The sequence below is a fragment of the Chamaea fasciata genome, unplaced genomic scaffold (assembly GCF_029207755.1).
Source record: "Chamaea fasciata isolate MVZ Bird 193981 ecotype frontalis unplaced genomic scaffold, bChaFas1.0.hap1 SCAF_8, whole genome shotgun sequence".
NCBI lineage: Eukaryota > Metazoa > Chordata > Aves > Passeriformes > Sylviidae > Chamaea > Chamaea fasciata.
The window spans coordinates 5,004,954-5,028,810 of record NW_027094093.1 but is presented as its reverse complement, the minus strand read 5'-3'; the positions used below and the strand labels follow the sequence as shown (position 1 = coordinate 5,028,810).

At 44.9% G+C, this 23,857-nt stretch overlaps 1 protein-coding gene across 4 annotated transcripts in view; it reads right to left on the bottom strand.

The window, feature by feature from the left end:
• The window catches only part of ERBB4 (erb-b2 receptor tyrosine kinase 4), a 552,534-nt gene that overhangs the window by 18,081 nt on the left and 510,596 nt on the right, over nucleotides 1-23,857 (bottom strand). For all 4 annotated transcript variants that reach the window (XM_066189450.1, XM_066189451.1, XM_066189448.1 and 1 more), the window contains exons 21-25: nucleotides 15,195-15,350; nucleotides 12,498-12,573; nucleotides 10,373-10,519; nucleotides 9,037-9,134; nucleotides 6,640-6,810 (exon numbers count right to left, since the gene is read on the bottom strand). In XM_066189450.1, coding sequence (XP_066045547.1) covers nucleotides 6,640-6,810; nucleotides 9,037-9,134; nucleotides 10,373-10,519; nucleotides 12,498-12,573; nucleotides 15,195-15,350 — 648 coding nt within the window. The remainder of the gene's footprint in view (nucleotides 1-6,639; nucleotides 6,811-9,036; nucleotides 9,135-10,372; nucleotides 10,520-12,497; nucleotides 12,574-15,194; nucleotides 15,351-23,857) is intronic.

Here is a 23,857-nt window from a genome sequence, read left to right as displayed (position 1 = left end):
CTCTAACTCCTTATGCCTGACTCTGAAGCCATGTGCCTGAACAGAGAAGCCTGAATGTGACAGAAAACAGCTAAGGCATTAAAAAAGCACTCTCTTAAGGCACTTCCCTGCAAAATCCTGAGTTAATTTGACCCGTTGGTCCTGATAATCAGTTCAGTCTGAGACGGGTTTACTCCTTGAGAGGTATCACTGATTTCAGCCAGCCTGTCTGCAAAGCAAGAAACTTACTGCCATAAAGCACTTCTAAAGAATTCTCTGGGAAGATCCAGGAATCATCTATTCCATCTGAGTCCTCCATAGGAATTTTCTTCCCTTCTCCTCTAGCAAGCCTAGCAAGTTTTAAAAAGATATTTAAATACCCCTGTTCTAGATGTGCGTATTTTGTAAGGAGCTTTCCTTTTTTATGTAAACTGTTAAGACCAAAATAATTTTTAATGTAATATATTATAGTGCATTTTTGCCTGCTTATTCTCACTACTTCTTCCCTCTGAGCAATGAATTTAGGCTGACTAGTATTAGTCTGGGTTCATCTCCTGCTTTTCACGGACGAGGTTGGCCTGATGCTATCCGCACTTTCAACGAAGACTAGAAACAGACCCAGAAGAATTTTCCAGAAGGAAAAAAGTAAATAGGTAAAAAATACTTGTGATGGTGTGCTGGACACCAACTAAACACAAACAGCTCTTGGGAAGTGCTTAATGCAAAAGGCAGAGCAGAACAGACAGGAGGCTCCTAGCTCTGGAATTAAGACTTAAGAAAGCAGAAAATGGGAACTGGAGCTCTTGAAAGGGGACTTGGTGGAATTTCAGAATTACCCTACAGCTCTGAAGGCAGTAAATGCAGCCAGTTGTCTGGACTCTCCTAGGCAAACACACAAAATGTAGTGTTTAGCAAAAGACACACAAAAGGGCTCATACAGACTTCTCTGAGTAATCATGCAGTTTGAAAGAAGCAAGAGAGCAAATACAGAGTTGCTCAGTGTAAAAATTTGAAACACTATGAAATGCTTTGAATCAATGTCTAGTTGGTTTACAAAACCATCTGTTCTGGCATTGGAGATTTTATTGCCACACTTGCATAAGGAAGTGACAGAGGCAAAAAAACCCAAAAACAAAAACAGGACTATTAAGATTTTCAGAAAGTTTTTGATCACCTTTTAAGGAGCAGCAATTAAAGAAAAGGGATATAAATAACTAAAGAAGACCACAACCTGACAGACTGCCCGAAGAGGTATCACATTTAGGGGAAGATTTAGCCATGTTATTTTTTGGGGGGAGATACTGCAGAAGCAGAAAGGTGGTAAACACCACAAACAAACCAAAAAGAAGACATCTGCGTTGTCATCATTTAACAGCAAATGGTAATATCCTATTTAACCTTTTAAGCAGAAGAATCAGAGAATCACAGAATATCCTGAACGAGAAGGGACTCACAAGGATCAAGTGCAGCTCCTGGCCCTGCACAAGAATCACACCATGATAACCAGAGGTTTCTGACAGCTGACAGCTCCTTAAATCTAGCACAAAAAAGTGCATGGCAGGCAGGAACAGGATCCAAACCCTGCTAGAGAGTCAGCATCAATTGCCCAGTGAAACTGTGATGTATTTTCCATCCCACCTGATACAATCAAGACAACCTTTCTAAAAGACCAACTCCACCTCAAATAGAATTTCTGGACTTGATGAAAAAATTAAAAGATGAGACTCTTGTCTATCCTATGCCAGAAGGTTGGACAAAATGCTTTTAATGGCTCTATATAGCCTGGAGACCTCTTCACATACATTTTGGGTTAACTTCGAGATGAAGCAGTTGTGCTGCCATCAGTGCCACGTGGCCAGGACACACCTGGAGAAATTACCTGGGCAGGAACACTGAATTGCCTTCTCTTACAGGAAAAGAAATGGGGGCCAGGTGCTGCTAAAGCCTGGACACAAGAGTGGTCAAATCACAACTCCCCCTGCTGCCACATTGTCCCATCTGGGTCACCAGAACTGATGCCTTGGGAGGGCTGACCTGGAACAGAAACTGGACAGAGATAGAGAATAAAGGAGGTATTTACTGAAGGGCCTTAAAGGATCCACCTTGGGCAGGACAAGAGCCTGGCCAGGGCTACACCCAAGGTGGACCCAAAATGGTCACAAAATGGATGACCAGTCACGAGGACTCACGTTTTTATAAGTTTTGGTCCATTTGCATATTGGGGTTTAATTGTCCATTTACAGCTTCAGGTTATGAAGTCCCATCCTTCTTGTTCCTCCCTTCAGTCCACCATTGTTCATGCTTTTGGGCCTGAAAGTTGTACTCGTTGTCCTTGGTCTCCAGCATGAAAAGGATTTGTGTTGTCTCCCTACTCTGCGAAAAGAGCTGACTGACACTTAATATGAGGCTCAGAACTGCACCCCTAGGCAGCACAGAGTCTGAAAAAAGTTAAAACTTAACACATCACCTCCTGGGTTTGCCAAGAGCTGCACTACCACACCTAAGGCCACGCCAGGACTGCTGCAGTGGCACGCCAGACACTGCTCAGAGAACTGAAAACTGGCTCCCAGTGTCCCACAGTGTGCTTTAGCCAAGCAGGATAGTCCCCTTGGACATATGGATTAGACATCTCTGAAAAAAAATTGCTTGATATTTAACTGCAGGGTGGGCAGGTGCTTCCATGATATACCGTGTATGGAATGAAATTACAGGGACAGCATCAGCGAGTAATAAACAGTATAGACAGTTTTCGTCAGGAATTAGCCAAGGATTTAGAGCAAAAAGCATCGTGGGGCACACGGAGTGCTTGCTGTATTAGCATTATCTCTGCACACACAGGACAGCACTCGTTACAAATACCTGAATGAATCATCTAATGGATGTGAATGCAGGACACTCGAGCCCTAGCTGGGGTCCTGTGCTCATGGAAACACTGCCGAGGATTCAGCTTATCTCTCAGAAGCACAGAGCTTCTAAAACTCTATTTTTCTGGAGTATCTCTAGCCAGTGGAAAATAAAAACTGGAAAAAGCCAGGGACAAAACTGCAGCTGAAGAGTTTCTGATCCAATGAAAGAATTCAATTTAGCTTAGGATGGTAATTTTTATTTAAAAGCTGCAGCAGTCACAGGGTGGACTTCACAACAGAGGCCACCGTTAAGGGTCAGAGCCTGTGCAGGGATCTGCTCTCAGCAGCACAGGTAGGTCCCAAGGACATGCCAGCAGGGAGCCAGTGTGGATGTGATGGAAATGCTGAAGCTGTGTCTGAGCCTTGCAGCTTCATAAATCTCTGTAACCCCTGGAGGAAGAAGGATGTGAGACTTCCTCGGGAGCAGGCAACTTCCCAGCAGCCTTCCCTCTCTCCAGTGTTCTGTCCACAGGTTTTAATGTACATAATGCTCTTTTCTTCCCACGGGGGGAGTGTTTCACACAAACCTCCTCCAGTGGTGCCTCTCCCACCAAGAAGCTGCAAGGATTTAGACCCGAGACCACTGTGGGGAAACTTCAGGGCTTTCCCGAGAAAGTAAATGCTCCTGTGTTCTTCCTTCATTCCCTCACTTCAAAGCCTATGTGGGAGAAAGTTCATGATCTCCTTGCTTCCTTCCTGCCCACTTCTGTCCCCATGGAGCTGTGCTGCTGGACCATTCAACCAACACTGTCAGCACAGAGAAGGAGCACAGTGCCCTGGCTGACCCCCTGGCCATTAAAACTGCCTTTGGAACCGCTCAGGTGGGACATAGAGTGTCTTTCATGCTTCCTGTCCCTGAAAATGACCTGGAGATCATGTAACTGTCTGTCTTCCTTCACCAAACTGCCTCACAATCTCCCCAGAAAATGCAATTTGCCAGACACAGTGAGCACAAACTCCCTAAGCTGTATCCGTTCATTTGGTGTCCATGGCTGCAGCAGCACCATAATGAGTTTGTGCGATATCAATATGCGACGCTAAACAAACATAAATCAGAGACCATCCAAAGGAAACACTGAGACAGAATCAGACAAGTGCAGATAGAGAGCTCTGACAGCATTCCAATTCTGTGTGATTCCTGTAGCTGACATCCATCTGCACTGAGCTATGCACAGCAGATGCACTATTATCTTAAAGGAGCGACTGTGTTATGTTTAAGCCAATCTTCACTAAAAGAACAGTTAAGGTACCGAGGAACTGAGGGCTTCACAAAGGCAACAGAATGTGTGTGGCTTCCTGCACACGTGAAAACACCTCTCTGCAAAGGAAACCAGGAGTGCTGCGTCCACCTTGGCCCTCTCTGACCTGTCTGGTTTGGGTCAGACAGCTTGGCTCACAAACTGAAAACTTTTGCCAAAGGGTAATTCCAGCTTTGTTCAAATGTTAGATTGCTGTACGATGCCAGAGAAAAATTCCCAGCGACAGGAGTTACTGAGAAGAGGATGCAGTCTCCCTACTGTCATTAAATTGGATTGCAAAGCAAAGCTCCCACTGTCTACAGTGGTACAAGATCACAGTTTCAAACCAAGATGGGAAATTGTGAGCTGAGGAAAGGAGACGTCATGTCAAGAATGTGATGGAGTCCCTCTGCATGGCAAAAAAAAAGGCCTGGGATCTCTTTCTGCAGCTCTGCTGAATTCAAGGAGATCACATGTATGCAAGCAGCTGCAATGGTGTGCTTTGAAGTTGGGCAAAGGCTTTGTGAAAGATATTTGCATTTTCGTATAATAACATCATCACCACTAATGATAATAAAAATAAATGCCTGTGTTTTCATTCCATGAATATCCCAGTGACCGTGCTGGCTGCCCAAATAACATGTTGTAAATAAATCTTTCAGAATATTAACTCCAGGATTTTTATTGGAATCCCCTCAGGTCTAGTGGGCTCCTCAGTGGGGCTGGTACCAAAGACAGAGGGCAAAAGGAGATGCAGAAAAAGCAAGTACATTTTTCTACTAAGCCTTTCTCCTTTAAATGTGTCCCAGCTTTTCCAGCAAATATGGGAATGAGATAACACACCCTGCCCTCTCAGCCCTGTGTTGGTGTAAATGGAATTACTCCACTGTGTCAAACTAAGCTCCAGTGATTTACACCCCTGTGACAGCGAGTACCGTCCAAAAGTAACTGCTGTCCTTCCCTTCCCTCCTCATAAGTTGGCAGGAAAGGAAACAACCTCTCCAGAGAGAGCTAGTAGTAAACCTGACTTGTTTCAGATCACCATCAATTAACTCTTGTAGCCACAAAAAGAAAGTTTCTCACTTACTGCTAAATCATGCATGGTCCCCATTTCACTGTCTTTCAGTGATGCAGAAGAAATGCTACATGAATCCAGACATCTCCACTTTCCTTGCCTTTAAAACAGCAGCAATTTCCTTCCAAACTGACTATTAAGATCAGATTTGGCTTCCTTATTCCCCGAAAGCACTGGTTTCCTCAGGAGAGGGTAAGGAGCTTCCTGCAGGGTATGGCCAGAGCATGGATGCTGGCTCAGATTATACTTGGCTCCTTCACTGACCTCACATGCTGTAATCAGCTCACACCTATGAACTTGGAACTACCTCAGCTAAGGATAAATGTCCAAAAGGCATCTAAACCATGAGGAATAAACACCAGCCTTTCCAAGGGACTATACTTAGGATTTAAACTGTGAATCTGGACCAAAAGGAGCCTGGAGAGAAAAGAAATCCCCAGTTAAAACGCACCTGATGCCTGTGTGAATGCCCTCCCATCAGTAATGTATTTCACCGTCTCCGAGTTATGTGAGAAGGGCGACTGAACTGTTACAAGGCTGGGGCCAAGGACAGGGACAGGCAGAGGTCAGACCTGCTGAGGAGGGAATTCCAGAGATCCAGATTCCAGAGATCTGGCTTAGCTCCTCACCGGCAGCAGGGCACAGACACGGAGGACAGGATTCCACCCCCCAGAGCTCACACAGCAGGGATGAGACTGCCCTGCAGCTGTCAGCAGTTAGTGCACAGAGAAAGACACCTCCAGAAAGTAACTCATCCTACTGGGAATGCCCAAGGTAGGAACACAAAATGAGGTCTGGGGGAAGAGCTTGGATTGTATCCCTATCCCTCAGATGGCTGGAGTTCTGTGAGCTGAATTCCCCCTGCACGCTCTCTGTGCCTCAAGCCCCCATGGACAACGAGGAGCATTTCCTCCCTGACGGGGAGGGTGCAGAGATCAGCCTGCCAACACCTGCCACGTGCTCAGCACAAACACACATTTGGGAACGGGGGGCTGTGAAAGCATCACAGGCAAACAGGAAGAGGGGCTGGGTTGGAAATCTGGCTCCAGACACAAAAGCTACATTATCTGCATATTCCAGCTGCCCTCAGTGACATCAGTGCCAGCCCTGCCAAGACAGCAGGATGGCAGCACCAGGGCTGTGGACTTCCCGGCCACGTCACAGTGCAGATGCAGCACTGCTTGACTTCAGGAGCCTCAGCTGTGCTTCCAGGACAGGCAGCCCAAGCTGAGCCTTTGTTCACTCAAGGCTGGGCTATTAATTTAGAATTCACCGGGGCACAATGAACAGGGAGCCCAGTGACAACATTTTTATAGCCACTCTCCTTACAATGGGAGCTTGTAATTCCCAAGGCAGTGCTGGCCTGTGTTTGATTGGTGTGCTTAAATCTCCACCGGTGCTTTTATAATAACCAATATTTTCTGTCAGAGCTTGCTCTTACCCTGTTGGAATCAATTCTTGTCCTGGAGGTGTAGATGGGAGGAGGAATGTTGAAGGCTTGAGGAACAAGATATTCTTCAGCATCCATCATATCTTCCAGGTCTTCCTCATCAAGGAGATTTTGGAAGAACTTGCTGTCATTTGGGCTTGGGAGCTTCATACGATCATCTCCCTAAACAGATTGCATGGAGAGAGGAAAAACACATCAAAAGATGGATTAATTTCCCAAAGAGAGAATTTCAGCCTTCCTAATGCCCTGGCAGCCAGGCTGCAGGGACCACACATGCTGGTTGGTTTGTTCAAAAGCACTATATCCACATAATTTGTGGGTTTGTTTTGTTGGGGTTTTTTTCGTTTGTTTTTTTGTTTTACTGGGAATATGATGATGAAAAGGGAGTAACTGCATGAATCAAGCAAAACCGTGGTTTTGGCATTCTTGTGATTGAGCTTCTGTTCCTTCTTCTCTCTTTTTCCCATACAAGATCAGTCTCTGACCCAAGTTCTGACATATTTTGTGAAATATCTCAGCTATTTAGGCTCAGATAGGAGGGGTGGGGAATTACAAGGAAACTGTCATGTCAGGATGTTTGCTTTATTTCAATTTGTACTTTGAGGGACTTGGAGGGTAAATTTCTCTCCTATCCATATGGAAAGTTCTGCAGAATGAAAGAGAGCTGAAAACAACAAAGATCAAACCAGGGAGCCACAGGCCCTTGAAATAACACCTATGAGCTGCAGAGGAAAATCCACTTGTGGATTTGTGGCACTTGGTTGGTGCCACAAAACATCCCAGAAGGCAGCCCATGCCACAAACACCTATCAGCCTATAGAAACAATGCTGGCTGGCTGGAGAGTGGCCTCCCACTCCTCAAGGATTCTTATGCCCCATGTGGAATCCAGCAGGGAATGATGGGTGCATGCAGAGCCGTTTAAAAGCTCAAACTTGCTGTTGACTGCACCTGGGAGGGATGGGGGAGTGCTGATGGCAGAGGTACCAGTGCAATGCAGTGAGCCTGGTTTCTCCTCCACGAGCTCGTGTTGTCTGCAAGGAGCACTGGAAAGATGAAACACCCACCAGGCCATGCAACAGGGGAGGGAAGGGCAGGGCAGAAGTGGAGGAGAGAGGTAAGGAAACATGTCCTATCTAACAAGTCATTTACTCAAGACTGATGTTTCCAGAATCAGCTGAACTCACAATTTACCACAGTAAGGAATTCCTCATGCAGTGGGAATTTATCACTGCAAGAGGAATTCCTCATTCAGCACCACAGTTCCTCTTGACTAGCAGTATTTCACTTTCCAACTGTACTTGCTTGTGCTGAAGCTGAAGGAGAGCAGGACGATTTGCAGTGTGCAGGAACACACCGCAAGTCATCTGGCAGCTCTGCCCAGTGAAATCCAGCACCACACTGTGGGACTGGCACTGGACCCATTCAGGAGATGTGGATGATACTTGGCTGTACTTCTGGAGGCTCTTCCCCCAGGAATTGTTATGTGAGTGTGAAGCTGAGGATCAGCTGGGTGCACATCTGTCCTGTGCTCCATGATGTGGAGCAGATCCAGCATGAGACAGAGCATGATCACTCCCCGGATCAAATTATTCCCTTGCTCTGGTCTCTGGTGTTTCATCATCACCTCACTTCTAAGTTTTCATTTTCCTTTGAACTGCTCACACACTGGGCCCTTACCTAAGGCTCTTACACTTTGTGTGGCTGGAGTCTGAGCTGGATTAAACACACACACAGGTCCAGGCTGTCACAGAATCAGGGAAGGACAAATGCCTGTACTGAGGCACAGCTCCAGCTATCTGAACTCACCAGGTATCACCCTGCTGCCAGAGGGCAGTTTCAGGGGATGAAGGATGAGCCCTGCGAAACCTCCAGAGTCCTCAGAGTGTGAGGAGAACAGAGAGGGAAAGTTCCTCCCTAGCATTAGAGGTATCAGTGTGACACAACTCGCTGTCTTCCAAGAAACTATCGTGTTTAGGCTGTGAAAAGAATCCTGCTTCTGATCTCAGCAGTACAGGGGAAAGACTCAGCCTAATCAGTTTTAGAACCGAGGAAGTCCTTGGTCTAAAAATAGATCCACTGATGGACAGAATTTGTCCCCGGTTTCATGAGGGAATGCAAAGCACTGAGCAGCCTGTGAAGCCAGAGACTGTGTATGTGCTCATAAACACGAGCCTAGGAAATGAATTTCAGATTGTTGGATTATTATTACTATTTTTGAGATGCTGACACTGTCCATTCTACTTCCTGCTTCTGTAACAGTGTGGTCACTGTTTGCTTTAGGTTCAAGAGCACCTCGAAATTCAGAAGATTCAAAGGCAATGCCCCAAACAGTTGGGTGCTGCACACAATTCTTCTTCCCACCCCTGTGGTGCTGCAGGGTTGCTTACCTGAATTACCAGGTATCTCTGAGGGTCTCGAGCCATTCTAGAGAATTCAGCAGCCAGCTCCTTGAATTTTGGCCGACTGTCAGCGTCAATCATCCAGCCTGGATGAAAGATGAGGAAGAAAACAGTTAAGTGTCAAGGGTGGAAATAATTCCCTTTTTTTAAATGCACGAGTTTGGAGTGCTTGATAGCTCTGGTCCAAAGAAAAGTTGCAATAAGGAACCCAAGTTAGAATTCTGTGATGTGTAAAATGGGAAACACCTGGTTTTGGCCAGACTAGATCGTTCCTTACTGCATGGAATTTTTCTGAATTTGCTGGGCTCCTCTCTGTCCCAGAGACAGCAACACCACCTTGCAATTTTGTCCATCTTGCACACCTAGACATCAGCACTGACTGACTTTTATGAGGGATCTGTCTCACCAGGTGGGACATTTTTGCACTCAACAAAGCCCTTGCACAATTTAATTTCCACACCTCCATGAACAGTACAACTGTTTGCAGATGATACTTAATTTACTTCTAGTTGTCCTTTCCTTTTTTTTTTTTTTACAGGGCTTTTGTGTACAAAGCAAAAGGGAAAGGAGTATATATGATGGATGAGATGTCTGTATGTTAATCTCACTTAAATTAAGCCAGAAATATCAGAGAGATATTTCTAATTCTTTTTAAATTAGAAGCATAACCTTGGAGGATACTGTCATTAGAGGGGGTATCTTGGAGACAAAAAGTTGGAAGAAGTCATGTGCAGACCTTTTTCCTTTTTTACTAGAGTAAAAATATTCATAAATTTTTGTGAATTGACTGGACTAAGAATGATAAAAAAAAATAACCCTATCTGTAGCATTTCTTCTATTAGTTTTACTTATTATTATTACTGTTGCAATCATCATTCTTGCTACTAACAATAAAACATTCGTGATTTCTTTCCTCAATATTTGGAATCGGGATTTCTCCTCACAACCTTCTCTGGCTGGGTATCCGTGTGGCATAATTGTGTTTAATACTATCTCTTTTACATCAGACTCAATTGTCATGGAAATGACAAGGGTTTACAATAACAATCATACAATTTTGACTTCGTAGCAAGCATACGAGATAACATCTGACAGTAATAAGAAGCTGAGCTAACTGGGCCCTTCATGGCTAACAATTGCAAAATTGCAAAAGATGTGCAGACGGTATTTAAATGGAATTTACAGTATCTTGGGAAGCTTTTGTTTGGCAGCAGCAGCAGCTTGCCCTGTTTCCCAGCTCTGCCGGAGACTGCCTATGCAAATGCTCTGAAGCAGTGTCCCTCCTGCAGCGAGCACGGGGGTATGAAAAATGCCAAGTCCTTACACTTCACCATCACCATATAAACATCAATGGTGCAGATTGGGGGCTGGGGCAGCCGCTCCCCCTTCTCCAGGAGGTCGGGGATCTCTCGAGTTGGGATCCCATCGTATGGCTTCCCACCAAAGGTCATCAGCTCCCAGATGGTGACTCCTAGGCACAAGAAAGAGTGTCAGTGTTTGAGGCCGCGCCACCCAGACCCCCTCACAGTCTCTCACAGCAGAGCATCCTGGCCCAAGTCCTGGACTGCAATCACTTCTTCTTCACCAGTGCCTGCTAAAACTCTGAAGTTTGGACAGGAGGAGCTGAGCAAGTGACTGCACAGTGCTTAGCTGCCATCTGGGCTCAAACCATGACAGTCCACCACTTAAAAACCCTGGAAAATGGGGAACCAGCACTTTGTGGTCATCTTTGAAAGCAACTTCCCTCATTTTTACTGGTGTAAGAGATGGCATGAGAGACCTGAGGCACACGAGAAAGGTCTGAGACAAATGAAGGGCAGGAAAGTAAATGGGTGCAATAACAAAATAATGCGTCACGCTCTTTTATCAAAAAGGGAAATGAATGCCCGATGGACTCTATTATTTTAAGGGGGAAAAGCACGGATGTTCCCTAACTCAGAGCATCAATTTCCCACAAAGGTACAGCACTGAGTACCATTAGGTCATTGGCTTTGCCTTGTAAGTCATTCACAGGCACTGCTATCATTTTTTTCCCCTTAAATCACCTTTTGCATTTGAGTTTACGACAGTGCTGTTTGATACTGCAAACCCAAGATTCTCTTTCTGAAAAGCCATAGGATTTGTTTTGGCTTCAGAGCTGGAAATAAAGATCATATATCATAAGTAAAAGAATCTGAGCCTGAACAGAATCTTAAATATCAAAAATGCTGCCCTCACACCATTTTGCTGAACTTTCATTTGTATTGCAAAGGTCATTTTAAGCACCCCTCAGATCAGTACCATATTTTGACCACTGCCATGCTAATGTGAAAACTGATGGGCAAAATTACCCACTGAGTAAACCATATTTATTTCACCCTCATTCATCTCCTTGTTGATATTAAACAACTGTAACTTGTCAGTTGTTTACGGTCTTTTCCTTTCTGATTGCAGATGCTCTGGCCTTCCTGCATTTAAAATGAATTTCATAAATGAAGGCACATTTTTTCCTGAGTGATCCAGGGTATGCAGAATTTGAAGAGAAAGAGCAGCTTTACAAGATCAATTGAACTCTCTCAGGCTTTTTTCAGCTGACTAGAAGAGGGCAGCTACCCAGCCACAGCAAACAGTGTCTTTTGCTGCTACCCACAGGTAAAAGTGAGTAATGAATAGAGCTGAACACCCTTTTGGTTCTAAACGATATGGCAGCAGGAAATGCAAATAGGACTCCACAGCCCCAGACACTGCTGCAAATTTCCATTGACAAAGGTATAGATGATTTTATTGGTAATAGCTACACCAGATAAACGGGCAGAGACCTCAGCGGATGTGGCAAACAGCTCATCAGAATAACCATTAGCAACACTGAACGAACACCTCATGCCTCAAATATGACTTTTTCTCTCTGTGTGTAGCTCACCAATTCCCAAGTTATCTGTGAAATTAAATAGAATTTGTTCTAGTTAGTTTGGAGAGCTTGTGTCTTCCTTTTTCTTTCTCTTGCCATATTTGCTCTGTATTATGACGAATTCCCTTTTATCTGACTCTAGGTAGAGAAAGTCCCATAAGCCTGAAAACGTTTTTTGACATTCATGGCTTTTAGAGTTGAGCTTTTCAAAGACTGCTGAAAATTGTGACCTGCAGCTGTATTTTTATGAATCTGTGGCTAAGCTGAAAGAGGTCTTCTTCTGTCATAATAATCAGCCCAACTGCTACCAGACCAGACCTCGAGGCACCCACCCCAGTGGGGAACATCATGATAATATTTTTCAGGGAGCAGGGAAGTAACACAGGAAACAGTCACAATTGCTGCTTAGAGTTACACATTTAAAGGGAAATAAAAAACCCTGAAGAGCAAATGCCTCTGGAATTAACTCCTTTGAGAAAAGAGGGTATCTTTAACACGCTAACACAACTTGGTTTAATGCTTTTAAAAGACACAATTTTAAACTAATCACATGAAGATTTACCATAGCTCCACACATCACTCTGATGGGTAAATTTCCTGTAGTGTATGCACTCCAGAGCCATCCACTTTATTGGCATCTAGGGAAGGACAAGAGAAATGTAACCTTAGAAAGACATTATTAAAACAATACAAACAGATCCTGTACGCAGACGACTTTCTCCCTGCCTCCTTCAATGGCAAGCTTGATAAAAAGCAGCACTATCCCTCGGAGGAAATGGCTGCTCCTGCCCTCTGGAAACGGGGCTGTGCCTCATAAAACTTGGAGGTGAGAACGGTGAACCAGTTACCTGCAGAACTTCAGACATTGACTGATTCACAAGCAGTGGAACAACTCGTGTTTTCATCAAACCTGGGTAAAGAGGGACCAACACAAAAATTGCATATAATTCCCCTAAATTGGAAGTGCAGCAGAGAAGGTGGAATGCAGTAGTTTGCTTTTTTTTTCCTTAACAGTTTGCAATCTCTGTAATCTGAGATAGCAACACTGCTATCTCAACTGTTCTTTAATGAGGCCAGGTTACAACGCAGTGACCATAACACTTCACTGTCCTCCTCATCATCATCATCATCATGGCAAACAGGAGAATTTGCAGTGCTTTATTGTTAACTCCTAACATCTGTTAGAAACGCAGCCATCCCAGTTCCCCGTGTCAGCACTGCAGTGAGCAAAGCTGCACTCCAAACGAAGTCAGCAGCCCCACGTTCCCGTGTCGGTGAATCACCCGCGGGGCGAGCTCATCTCTTCTGCCAGAGAAGGGTGTGCAGGCAAAGCAAATCTCATTCCTGCATGGCAGGATCACCCTCTGGATTCCTGTTCAAATGGGATTCGCGGTGTGTCCCACTCCTGAGCAGGAACAGCCTCGCAGTGTGTGAATTTCTGATGGACAAACACTTAGGGGATTTTTACCTGGCAGGGATTCGTATGGGTTGCCTCCAATTTGGAACTATGGGAGAGGCTCTGGAATAAACCAAAGGGATGAGTAACTGCAGGCAAAATCTGAACAGATGGTGGGTGTAAAAGCAGAGGATGTGTCTTCGTTCAAACCCTTATGAAACTACCTTCCATGAAGTTCACTAATGAACACAACCTATGGAGTTAAGGCAAAAATAGCACCTTGGAATAAAGGCTGCCTTAACTCTTGCAAAGACAGTTCATCCTCCCCCACTGAACTCTGGAAAGTGCACTGCCTTCATCCCCATTGTATCCTAGATGGGAGCAGTTGCTGAAGGAGACAAGCTGCCTTGTTCATTATGGGATAACTCAGGTTGGAAGGGATTCAGGAGGCCTCTAGTCCCACCTCAGGTCCACAGCAGGTTCAGCTACCTAGGAGATTAGGCCAACTTCGTCAGAGTTTTGTCCAGTCTGGACTTGCAAACCTTCAAGGATGGAAACTGCACCACCTCTGTTGACAACCACTGGATTGTCCAGCCTGAGCCTCCCTCAGCATGCTCTCAATACAACGTGATGCTGCCAATGTCCTTTGGATTTCACAGGATGCTTTTCTGGACCTGGGAAGTGATGCATCTGACATAAATCCTGCTCCAGAGCTCTCAGCAGGGTACCAAGTCCAAGACACAGCTGCCAGGGAACAGCTGGTTTGCAAGGATCAACTCTTTTTCTGTCACTCACTGTCAGATGGAGGGAAGAGGCTGAGGGGTTACAGAGGAGAGGATTACAGAAATGAAGGAACCAGGGAGAGCTGCAAAAACCCCACCTTCCCTGCCAGGAGGTCTCTTTCCATGGGGAAATGGGAAAGCACTGGTGGCTCCTCTCAAGCTCTTCACCTCCCTGACTGACCTGCCCAGGTGATCCAAGGGCAGCAGCCGCAGAAACAAGGCAGCAGCTCATCCCAGAGAACAGCACTCACTGGCAACAGCTGCTTGTCCCAGACAAGGGCACGAAAAACCACAGATAGCAAGGAGACAGAAAACAAACTGAACATCCAGGAAAAGGAGTGACAGGTGATGCAAACTCCTTTGGGATTCTGTGACAGATTGAAATGGGGAATTTCAAGATGTTTAGGGAGCAGCCAGAAGCACCACGCTCTCACTGCCTTCTGAATTTTCTCCGTGCATTAATCTGAAATTGGCATGAATGAGGTAAGGCACTACGTGGCCATGGTGGGGTTTGCTGGAAAGGAACAGGGGGAAAATGTCTGGTTTCAAAAAGATCCTTAAGCTGGCTCCTAGCGGCCCGGCATTGAAGAGGTGGACGCAAGACACAACATACACAGGCTCTTCCAGCGTGATAGAAGAGCTAAATTCTCATGTTCTGTGGCCCTCCCTTTTGTTTTCACAAAAATTCCTTGTCTGGAAAAACAGGACCACATGGTATTGAGGCGTATACTGGCCAGAGAAAGAGGCTGGGCAGGAATGCCCCAGAACATCCATCGCTCACTGAACCAAAGTATTCCTAACAAGCCACAAACTGGAGCACGTGGAAAAAACCTAACTCTGACTGTGAAAACTGCTCATACTATTATGTTTCAGTGCCTGGAGAAGCTCACTGTGCAAAAACTGAGCAGCTTTTACGTGTGCTTTCACAGCACAGCTCTTGTGCAAGGCAGGGCTTTGCTCAGCCACTGACAGACTCGCTTCCACAGCTACCAGTCCCACGGGAACACGCTGACCTAAGGAGGAACCTGGGGAGGTTTGTCACAGCACGGCAGGTTTACTTCCAGACATGTCCAGCACTCACCTTTCCCCCATCAGCATTATACTCCTTTTCATCCCCTTCCAAAAGTCTGGCCAAGCCAAAGTCAGTGATTTTCACGTGGTTTGGTGATTTCACCAGGACGTTACGGGCTGCCAAGTCCCTGTGGACGAGTCTCCTCTCTTCCAGGTACATCATTCCCTGAAGGAATAAGAACAGTACAGCAATGCCAGTAAGTCTTACGTGTTTTTTGACAGGCAACTTTCACTGGTGATATGTCAAATGGCTGGTTCAATTATGAGTATTTACAATGAGAAAATGGCCTAGAGGGCTGAAGTTCAACATTGCTCTTCCTCTGAGCAGCAGGCAGGATTAGATGACCTTGAGTTAGTCCAGTATGGATGATTCTTTAAGATTCAATTACCAAAGGGGAAAAAACCCAACAAAATAACACACAGATAACTCTTTTGCTTCAGTAGGCTTAAAATCTGGAAATGTGAGACAAAGAAAAGAATTATTATGGCCCTTATTCTTCAGACAGGAAATCTGATGACCATAAAAAAGAATCAATTTAGCCAAAACCCCCCAGAAATTAGGCCATATTGGGAAACAATCCCGGCTCTGTTACATTCCAGACAAGTGTCTTTAATTCAAGATAAAGATTCTCGTCCATCTTCAAATGGTTTTTAAGTTGGTCACAAATTTTCACTATCCTCAGTGGATTAGAAGGAAAACAATCCTTTATTCCAAGTGCTGCAACTCCCTCACCTTTTCACTCCCTTAAAATATTGCCTGTAGTATTATAATGAGGCATTAGATCAATGGCCCCTTTTTTTATGAGCAGATATATTCTGTTCGAAGTATATTCTGTTAACAAGCCCATCCAGCTGCCTTTTAAGATAAGGCAACATATACTCAAACTGCCTGGCCTTAACCTTATTCTTATTCTGATGGGAGACTAACCAGCTACCATCAGTATGGAAATTTGCACCACGCTTGGTGACACTGAGATCAACACCAAAGCTTGGTCCTATTAATTATATGACACACAAAGGATAGTTGGGCAGGGTTACGAGCCTGTAATTTCATTAAAAGGCATTTATAACATTAACCACCGTTATTAGAACTTAAGAGATGAAATCACATACTTGACAATTGCCTTTAAGGTATCTCTTAATATATTAGCTCTGTATAATATATATGATAATTTTTAAGAAGTCATTGCTGAATACCAAAGAGATCATATTACCCCATAATACAGATGATAATTCAGAGAGTCACATGTAGTGATTAAAATAACCAGATTACTCAGCGCCATGGGCCAGATTTTATTATCCCTTCACAGCCTGAGGAGCTCACAGGCACCAGTCCCCACACAAGCTGCCTCCCGTGGTCTCTGCACCCAGCCCCGGCACAGGGTGCCCGGAGAAGCTGTGGCTGCCCCATCCCTGCAAGTGTCCAAGGCCAGGCTGGATGGGGCTTGGAGCAAAAAACATCCAAACATGGTTGCAGCAGCCTGGGATAGGGGAAGGTGTCCCTGCCATGGCACAGGGTGGAACTGGATGGGCTTTCAGGTCCCTTCCACATCTAGGATTCTAGGAAAGTGGACGTCTATAAAAAAGCATCAAATGGAGCCCTAAACTGGTTGTAGGTGAAAAATTTCAGTGCAAACACCAGTAAAAGCTTTGAAAATACGTTTGGCATAAACACTATTTCACGCAGACAACACGAAGGGGTTTTGAAAGAGGACACGGGGACCCTTGGCATAAAGCAACTTTATGTTACTCTGTAGAAGCGCTGCTAGTTGAAGCAAGCACGCCCTCCTGCCAAGTGCGAAGCAATACTTTTGCTTTTGACCATCAGAATTATAAGTCTTTAAAAGAATAACGTTTTTTGACAGCAATGATTTTTGACATCAAATTAAAACCGCTAGAAAAAAAAAGACAAATAAATCTCGTGGGCTAAACATTTGTGAGTCACACAAGAATCACACCGTGATACCAGCTGATGAGGGAATTCTGCTGGCATCGGAAGATATCAGGCCCAAATAAAATTATAAACTTTAATAGATTAACTCGCACCTCTCAGCACTGAAACAATGTGAAAACACTGCAGGTTTCTTTTGGCCAAAATAAAAATACACAATTTGTCTTGTCCGAATCAAAACAGATGACCCGTACCAAGGCTTTAGCCTCCTGTTTCTAGTTAATGATGGCAGGAATGGATGGCAAGGTGTGCAAAAACATCCTTCATTGAAAGAGTTACACAACCAAATCCTTAACCATGCCTCTTCGGCCTTATTTTGCTGTCTCTAATTTCAAGCATTTTTTTTAAACCTGTCGGCTAATGCTTTAGGACGTTTCACTGTTTATTCTATTCATTCTCTTTCATTTATTCCGATTTTGTGCTGTTGTTTAGTGTCATTCTAGTAAAATTCTATGATATTCTCTCAGGAACTAGAAAAATGAGCAGCCACCAACGTCTTGCGTTGCTCCTCAGCAAACACCACAGCTGGTTTTCTTTTCTGTCCAGAAAGAAGGCAGAAATAACTGCCAGTGCATCAGTACAGTTTGCTTCACCTCTTGTTGTCAAACAACCTTCTCAGGGCTGCCTCCCACCTGCGTGATCTAAGAGCTAAAACCAGCCCCTGTAGGGTTGGTTGGCAGCTACAAAATCCTCTGCAGAGCCCGTGCTCCGGAGAAATGTAAATCCTCTGAGGAATACCCAGCGTAAACATGTTTGATTCTCCTGCTACCCTATCAACAAGCTTTAAATGTGGGTGGCAGAAGTATAAATGAAAAGGTATAAATGTATGTATTTTCAAGAAAGGAGACTATCCAAGTGGAAGGAAAAGAATCGAAAAAAGGGAATCCTACAGTATTCGCTGCAGCAATACTGTCTAAACATATATTCTGCAGAGAACCAGTATCTGAAGACAGTTTTGAACCTGGCAGGGAAAAAAGCTCAATATGAATCTTTAATCTTTTAATATGATACAGAAGTATGATAAAAATACACAGCTGGTGGTATCCCCACCCAAAAACCCCACGAGAGAATACGAGGTGGACATTTTATGAGTTGAAGAGCCTAAAAGTTAATTTGTTAAGAGCTATGAAAAAAGATCTTTCACAATTTTATCGAAGAGTGTTTATAAATTCTCTGGCAACGTGACGACTTTGGAATGGTCACTTCAGGTACAGACAGGTTTGGCCTTTTCACAAGAAAAATATCAGACCTCAAAAGGAGAAAATGTGCTGGCGACAAACTGAAGTGGGACAGTGGAAAGGAGACTTTGCATGAAAAAAATCCGTGCGACAGGAGAAGAGAATGATCTGGGACAACTTTCTGATCTTTCCAAGTGCTGGACTTCAGTGTGGAAAACATCAAATTAGGTTCATAAAGTACTGGGATTTCCAGCACTGTGGAAGTATCACCAAAGCTAGCCTGGTGGAGGAAATAGGAGAAAGAAGGATTTTTTAAAAAAGGAAAATGAACTTTTCTGGCCAATCACGGGTTTGTCCCCTGAGATCTGCCTTGAAGTCGTGGCCATAATTTGCTGTTCCCTTACTTTATTGTAACCAGGGTTACTTGCTGCTTCTGCTGTAATTTGCCTCCTAGTTTCTGAGGGAAGCTTTCGAGCACAGCCTCCATTGGTACAGCTCAGAGTGTAAGAGGTACAAGCACAGACTATTTCAAACGCTGTCATTCGATTTCCTTCACTTTCCTGGACTTTTTGGAGTCCCACCTCCCTGCTGAGGATGCTTCTGGATTTGTTTCAAAAGTGGCAGCTACTGTGCGGGGAATGCCCAACTCTGAACTGCATGAAGTCTTGCCTGAGAGCTCTTTCCCTCAGGGGACTGGATTTCATCTCCAGAAAAAAAGATATTCATTACTCAGGACAGAATTCCAACAGGTATGTAAGTCATTAAATGCAAAGTCCCTTTGGGATAATTGCTGGAGATGAACTGAAGTGTGTTGAATCACTAACTGAAGCTGAACAGATGTCTTCTGTCTTGCACGATGCAGGACATCATTTTGCAAGAACAAATCAAATTTAAAAAATAAATATAAAGACCTTCACCTGCCCCAAGATCTTCAGCAATACCAGCCCACAGCAAACCCCCTACAAATACCTTTTTTCAGTGTGACTTTTGGTTGTTTTCTACACTAAATATAATTGTTTCCCTAAACTAAGGGTATGTTGATCTTATCTCACCCCGGAATTAAGAGCAGCCTGTCTTTCTTTAATAATAACTTCCACCCACCAAAGCCAGCACACATGGTAGATTCATCAAACTCATTCTTCAGGCACGTGAAGGAAGAAAATTTCAAGTCCAGCTCAATTCTCCTGGACAGTAATCTGCAGCCTTGGAGACTGCTCTCTTACCATCCTAATAACTCAAGGCTTGCTTAATAACGTGAGTCACTGCAGAAAGCCTCAAATGATCATCTTTTCCCCTGCATACCCCACGGAAAAGGTGTAATTTTGCCTGGGGCTAAATACACTTTCAAGGAAAACACTGTGCCCTTTGTTGTCAGGAGCAACCACACTCATGCAGGTAGCTGTTCCTCCAGAGAGAGCTGGGGGAGAGAAACACTGAAATGACCCGAGCTGCAGAGGTGCGATGTCCTGTTGGGCTGGCCTGGGAGCTGCCACTGCAGGTCACCCTCACAGCCAAGGACAGGCGAGGGGGATGCCACCAGCCCGAGCTGGGCACTCACACCTCGTGCTAAGCACAACATCCACCAGGTCACCTGCCAAGGATTCCTGAAAGTGTCTGGTATTGGGATTGAGCGAGACGGGACCACTGAGGGACGCTGTAAAAATATGGTTCCTTGCTCTTTATCAGTCTCACAAGAGGGTGAGAACATCCTCACATCCGGAGCTGTAGTATCGCTAGATACCATGCCTCATACAGGTTTATTAGCCAATAAACTACTGTCACAAGGTTAGTTAGTGTCTTTTACACCAATCATTAATTGTTCTGTCTCACACGGTTTTGCCGCAGTGCATCTCCTCTTAACCAATCACACACTGCCTCACAAACTTACATTACTACACCTGAAAACTTCTTACTAGCTCTGTAACAAGTTCTGTGGCTAAACTTTAAAACCTTCCACTACCTAGCTTAACAAGTTTCTGCTTAAACTACAAATCCCCGTTCTTGCTTCAGGTCTCTAAATTCGGAAGTCTCTTCCAAGGTCTTAGATCAAACCCTTGTATTCATTTCTATGTCTAGGCCTGTATGCACAAGGTTTTGGGAGCTTTCTGTGCCTTGATTTCCCACAGGGTGGAGTTCTGCCAGCCCTGGTGAAGCTGGCAAAGGAGAAGCAGTCCTGCATCCTGTGCTGTCTGTAAGCCCAAATATTTAGGAGTTCAATTCAGTTATAGGGGGTGAGTTAATTTCTCTCTCTTTGGTGAAGGGCAGACAAAGAAAGTTTATGTGATAGTAATGCATTTCTTCACATCTCCTGCTCATTTGACAAGCTCTCTCAAGGTTTCACTTCTCTCCAGTCTAAGTTTGAAACAATGTGCTATTTAAATGTGGCAAGCTGTATCTCAGGGTAAAAGTGCTTTTATCTCAAGCTGGCCACCTTCAGATGCACTTAGGCTCCAAAGCTGATAAAACTATCTGGACTTGCCTACTGTTGCTTTGGTCCTGTCCACCTGAGCAGGACCAGATGACAGAAACTTTGCCAGATCTGCCATCCGAGCAGAGGGGACACTGCCGATAACAGCGTTTTCCTCACAGTCCTGCTGTGATTTTGTTAAATCTTTTCAAGACTGAACAGTTCAGAGTTCACAGAAGAAAGGTCAAGACGATCTGTACTTGACTCCAGAGATGGGATCCCAGCGCAGCTGGATTATTGCCCCTCTGGAAAGGCAACAGTGAAAATCCAACTCCTGCACAGGGAATTTGAGTGGTGATATTTTGAGCACAGGTCAGTCTTACATCTCTCCACCTGTGGCTCACCCAGAAGTACAGATTCTGTCTGCTCACAGGTGGGCTGGCTCGGCTGAAGGACAAAACTGGGATCAGTTGACTTCATTCCAACCACAGGAGGACACATGCTACCTGTGGCAACAGAAAAGTGCCAGTTGCACATCAAAAGAGCAAGTCTGGATCAAAAGAAGTCATCAGCAGATATTTGCTTTGCACCATGTGGCAGCTGCAGTTTATTTGTTCCAGAAACAGGAGTCCAAAAGCCTGATTTACTGCACTGCTAAACTCCATCCCAGGACAAAAAATAAAGATGCTTCTAAAAGCACACAGGTCAAAACCAACTCAAGAAGCCAGAGTGAAGGGAAAGAGGCTGTGAGGCTGATTAGATGAGAATTACAGGGAAAATGCAGTCTCTTCCAAAATGACAGGTGATTCATAAAGGGAGAAAGAGTGGAAAGGAATGAGAGGAGAAGCAATTTCATAAGCTCATGACATTTCAATACCTAATTGACTGGACTGAGCAGACATTTTGATGGGCCCAGACCCACTCCAATCCTAAATTAACATCTCAGGAATGTCATCTCACCCCCTCAAGGCACAGGTAAGTGGGTCACTGCCGAATCGATTGGTTCTCAATTCTGAGCTTGTGGGGCCCTTGAAATAAAGTTCTCTCCCACCCCCCCCGGGTAGGTGCTGAAGCTCCTTGGGCAGCACCAGAAGGGGAGTTTGTTCCACTGCATCATCAAACACATTCAGTCCTTTGTCTGAACTCCTATGGAATGATGAGTTGTCCCCCAGGCTCCCTCAAATTATGCAGCTTTCTGGATCAGGTGGGGCTGAATATTAAGAGTTTGTGAAGCACCTCACATTCTTCTGCTGGAAGGTGCTACATAAATATATTAAGCAGTATAAGCAATGAGATGCAGACTAGGCATTTGTTTCAATTCTGGCCCTACTGGACGTGGCTCTGAGTTCTGGTCCCACCTACAGCCACAACTGTGCAAAGCTCATTCCCAAGCAGGAGATTCCTGAGGGAGGCAGCTGTGGAGTTATGTCCAATCTCCATTTTGCAATTAACTCAGGTGCTTTCTTAAGACAGCTGGGTGCAAGGTGCTCTCCCATGCCAGCTCCACTCTCCAAGCAGTGGGCAAACTGGCTCATACTGGTTGTCTTACCCCTTCCCCTGGAGCAGGTGTCCCAGCCTCCTGGGCTGTGTGGACAGACCCTGTTCCTCTCCCTCATTCCCAGAGAGCTCAAAAGGACAGGGATGTTCTCCCATTAGCTCTGAAGAAAACCACAGCTCAGGACACTGCAGCACAAAGAGGAGAGAGAATCTGCAGCTTGTGTCTTACAATAAGTGCATCACCACTGCACTTTGTGTAGTTCTGCCTGCAACTGCACCAACACCACCTTTTTTTCTGTCAAAGAGGCCTTTAAGCAAGAACTAACCGCCTAAATAACAAACTTAATACTGCAAAACTCTCCTTTGCCGGGCAATAACATTTACTGCAAAGTAACTACAGTTTGGAGACTGGCGGGATCACAGTCCTTACGGCAAAGGCTGTTTCAAATTGCTGCTCCAAAAGCAAATGGACAAAAATCCGTGCTCCACATGCCAGCAGGAGGAACAGACCTGTCTGCTGATTTGGGGAGCGCTCAGAGACTTCAGGTTCCAGCTCCCAGTGGATCACGCACTCCTGGAAAGCGTTTGATGCCTTTCAAAGTGGCAACCAAAGAGAGACATCAATCTGAACAGGCTTTGCGAATGCCATTCTGCTCCCTTACATTAATTGCTTCAGTTAGACGACGAAAGAGGCAGGAAGGCTGAAAGCAGCCTATAAAGGAGTTCCCGATGCAGCTGTAATGGGGGAGCTGTGACCAGTGCTTTCCCCATCCTGTAGTTCCAAACTGCCCACCAGGGAGATCACTTGGCTTTCCTGGAAGGGAGCCCATAGCAGCAAATTTGAACAATGGGCTACTTCTCCCCCACCCGGCCACTGACCTCTTGCCAATGCAATTACAGTCAGGAGAGTGTATTGTGCACTGCATTCAGCCTCTCCGAGAAAGTGTATTTAAAATGGATTACTTCTGCTCCTTAGGCAGGCAATCAATAGAGATGTGGACTGCAATAAGTACAGAGATGTCTGTGGGCTGCAGCACTTATCCTCTGTGTCTCTTCAGAAATTAATTAAAAATCAATGAAGTGTGCAGCCTATTAATAAGGAACCTCCAGATTAACAGATACAAGCACAGCCCCAGTGCAAACACTGGAAACTCTCCAGCACTCCAAACCATACCACAGCCTGACCTTTCATGGCCATGCCCTGCACCTGACTGAACTGCAATATCCCCAACTTTATGCATCCTTAACAAATTACCTGCCGTGTGTTTCAAGTCAGCTGAACAGGAGGAATTGGGGCAAACATTCAGAGCCTTCAGAACTTCTTTGCTGGCCACTAGGACACGAACTTAGGGCAAAGCAAAACCACCTGTGTGAAGGTGAGATCCAGCAAACATCTAACAGAGGGTCGAGCCCAATGTCTTAATTACAAACTTTTTTCTAGACAGCTTCCTTGGGAAATGACTCCTGTAGCAGATAATTTTCCACTGGAATCGTGCTGATAAACCAGCATGCCATGCACTGGATGCAAGGTTTGCCAGTATTCATCTTACCTAGTGGCATGTTATGATAATAAAACATGTGACAGAACAGGTCTTTCCTGCACCCTGTGTACTTGACTGGTTTGGTGGAGACAGTGTTTT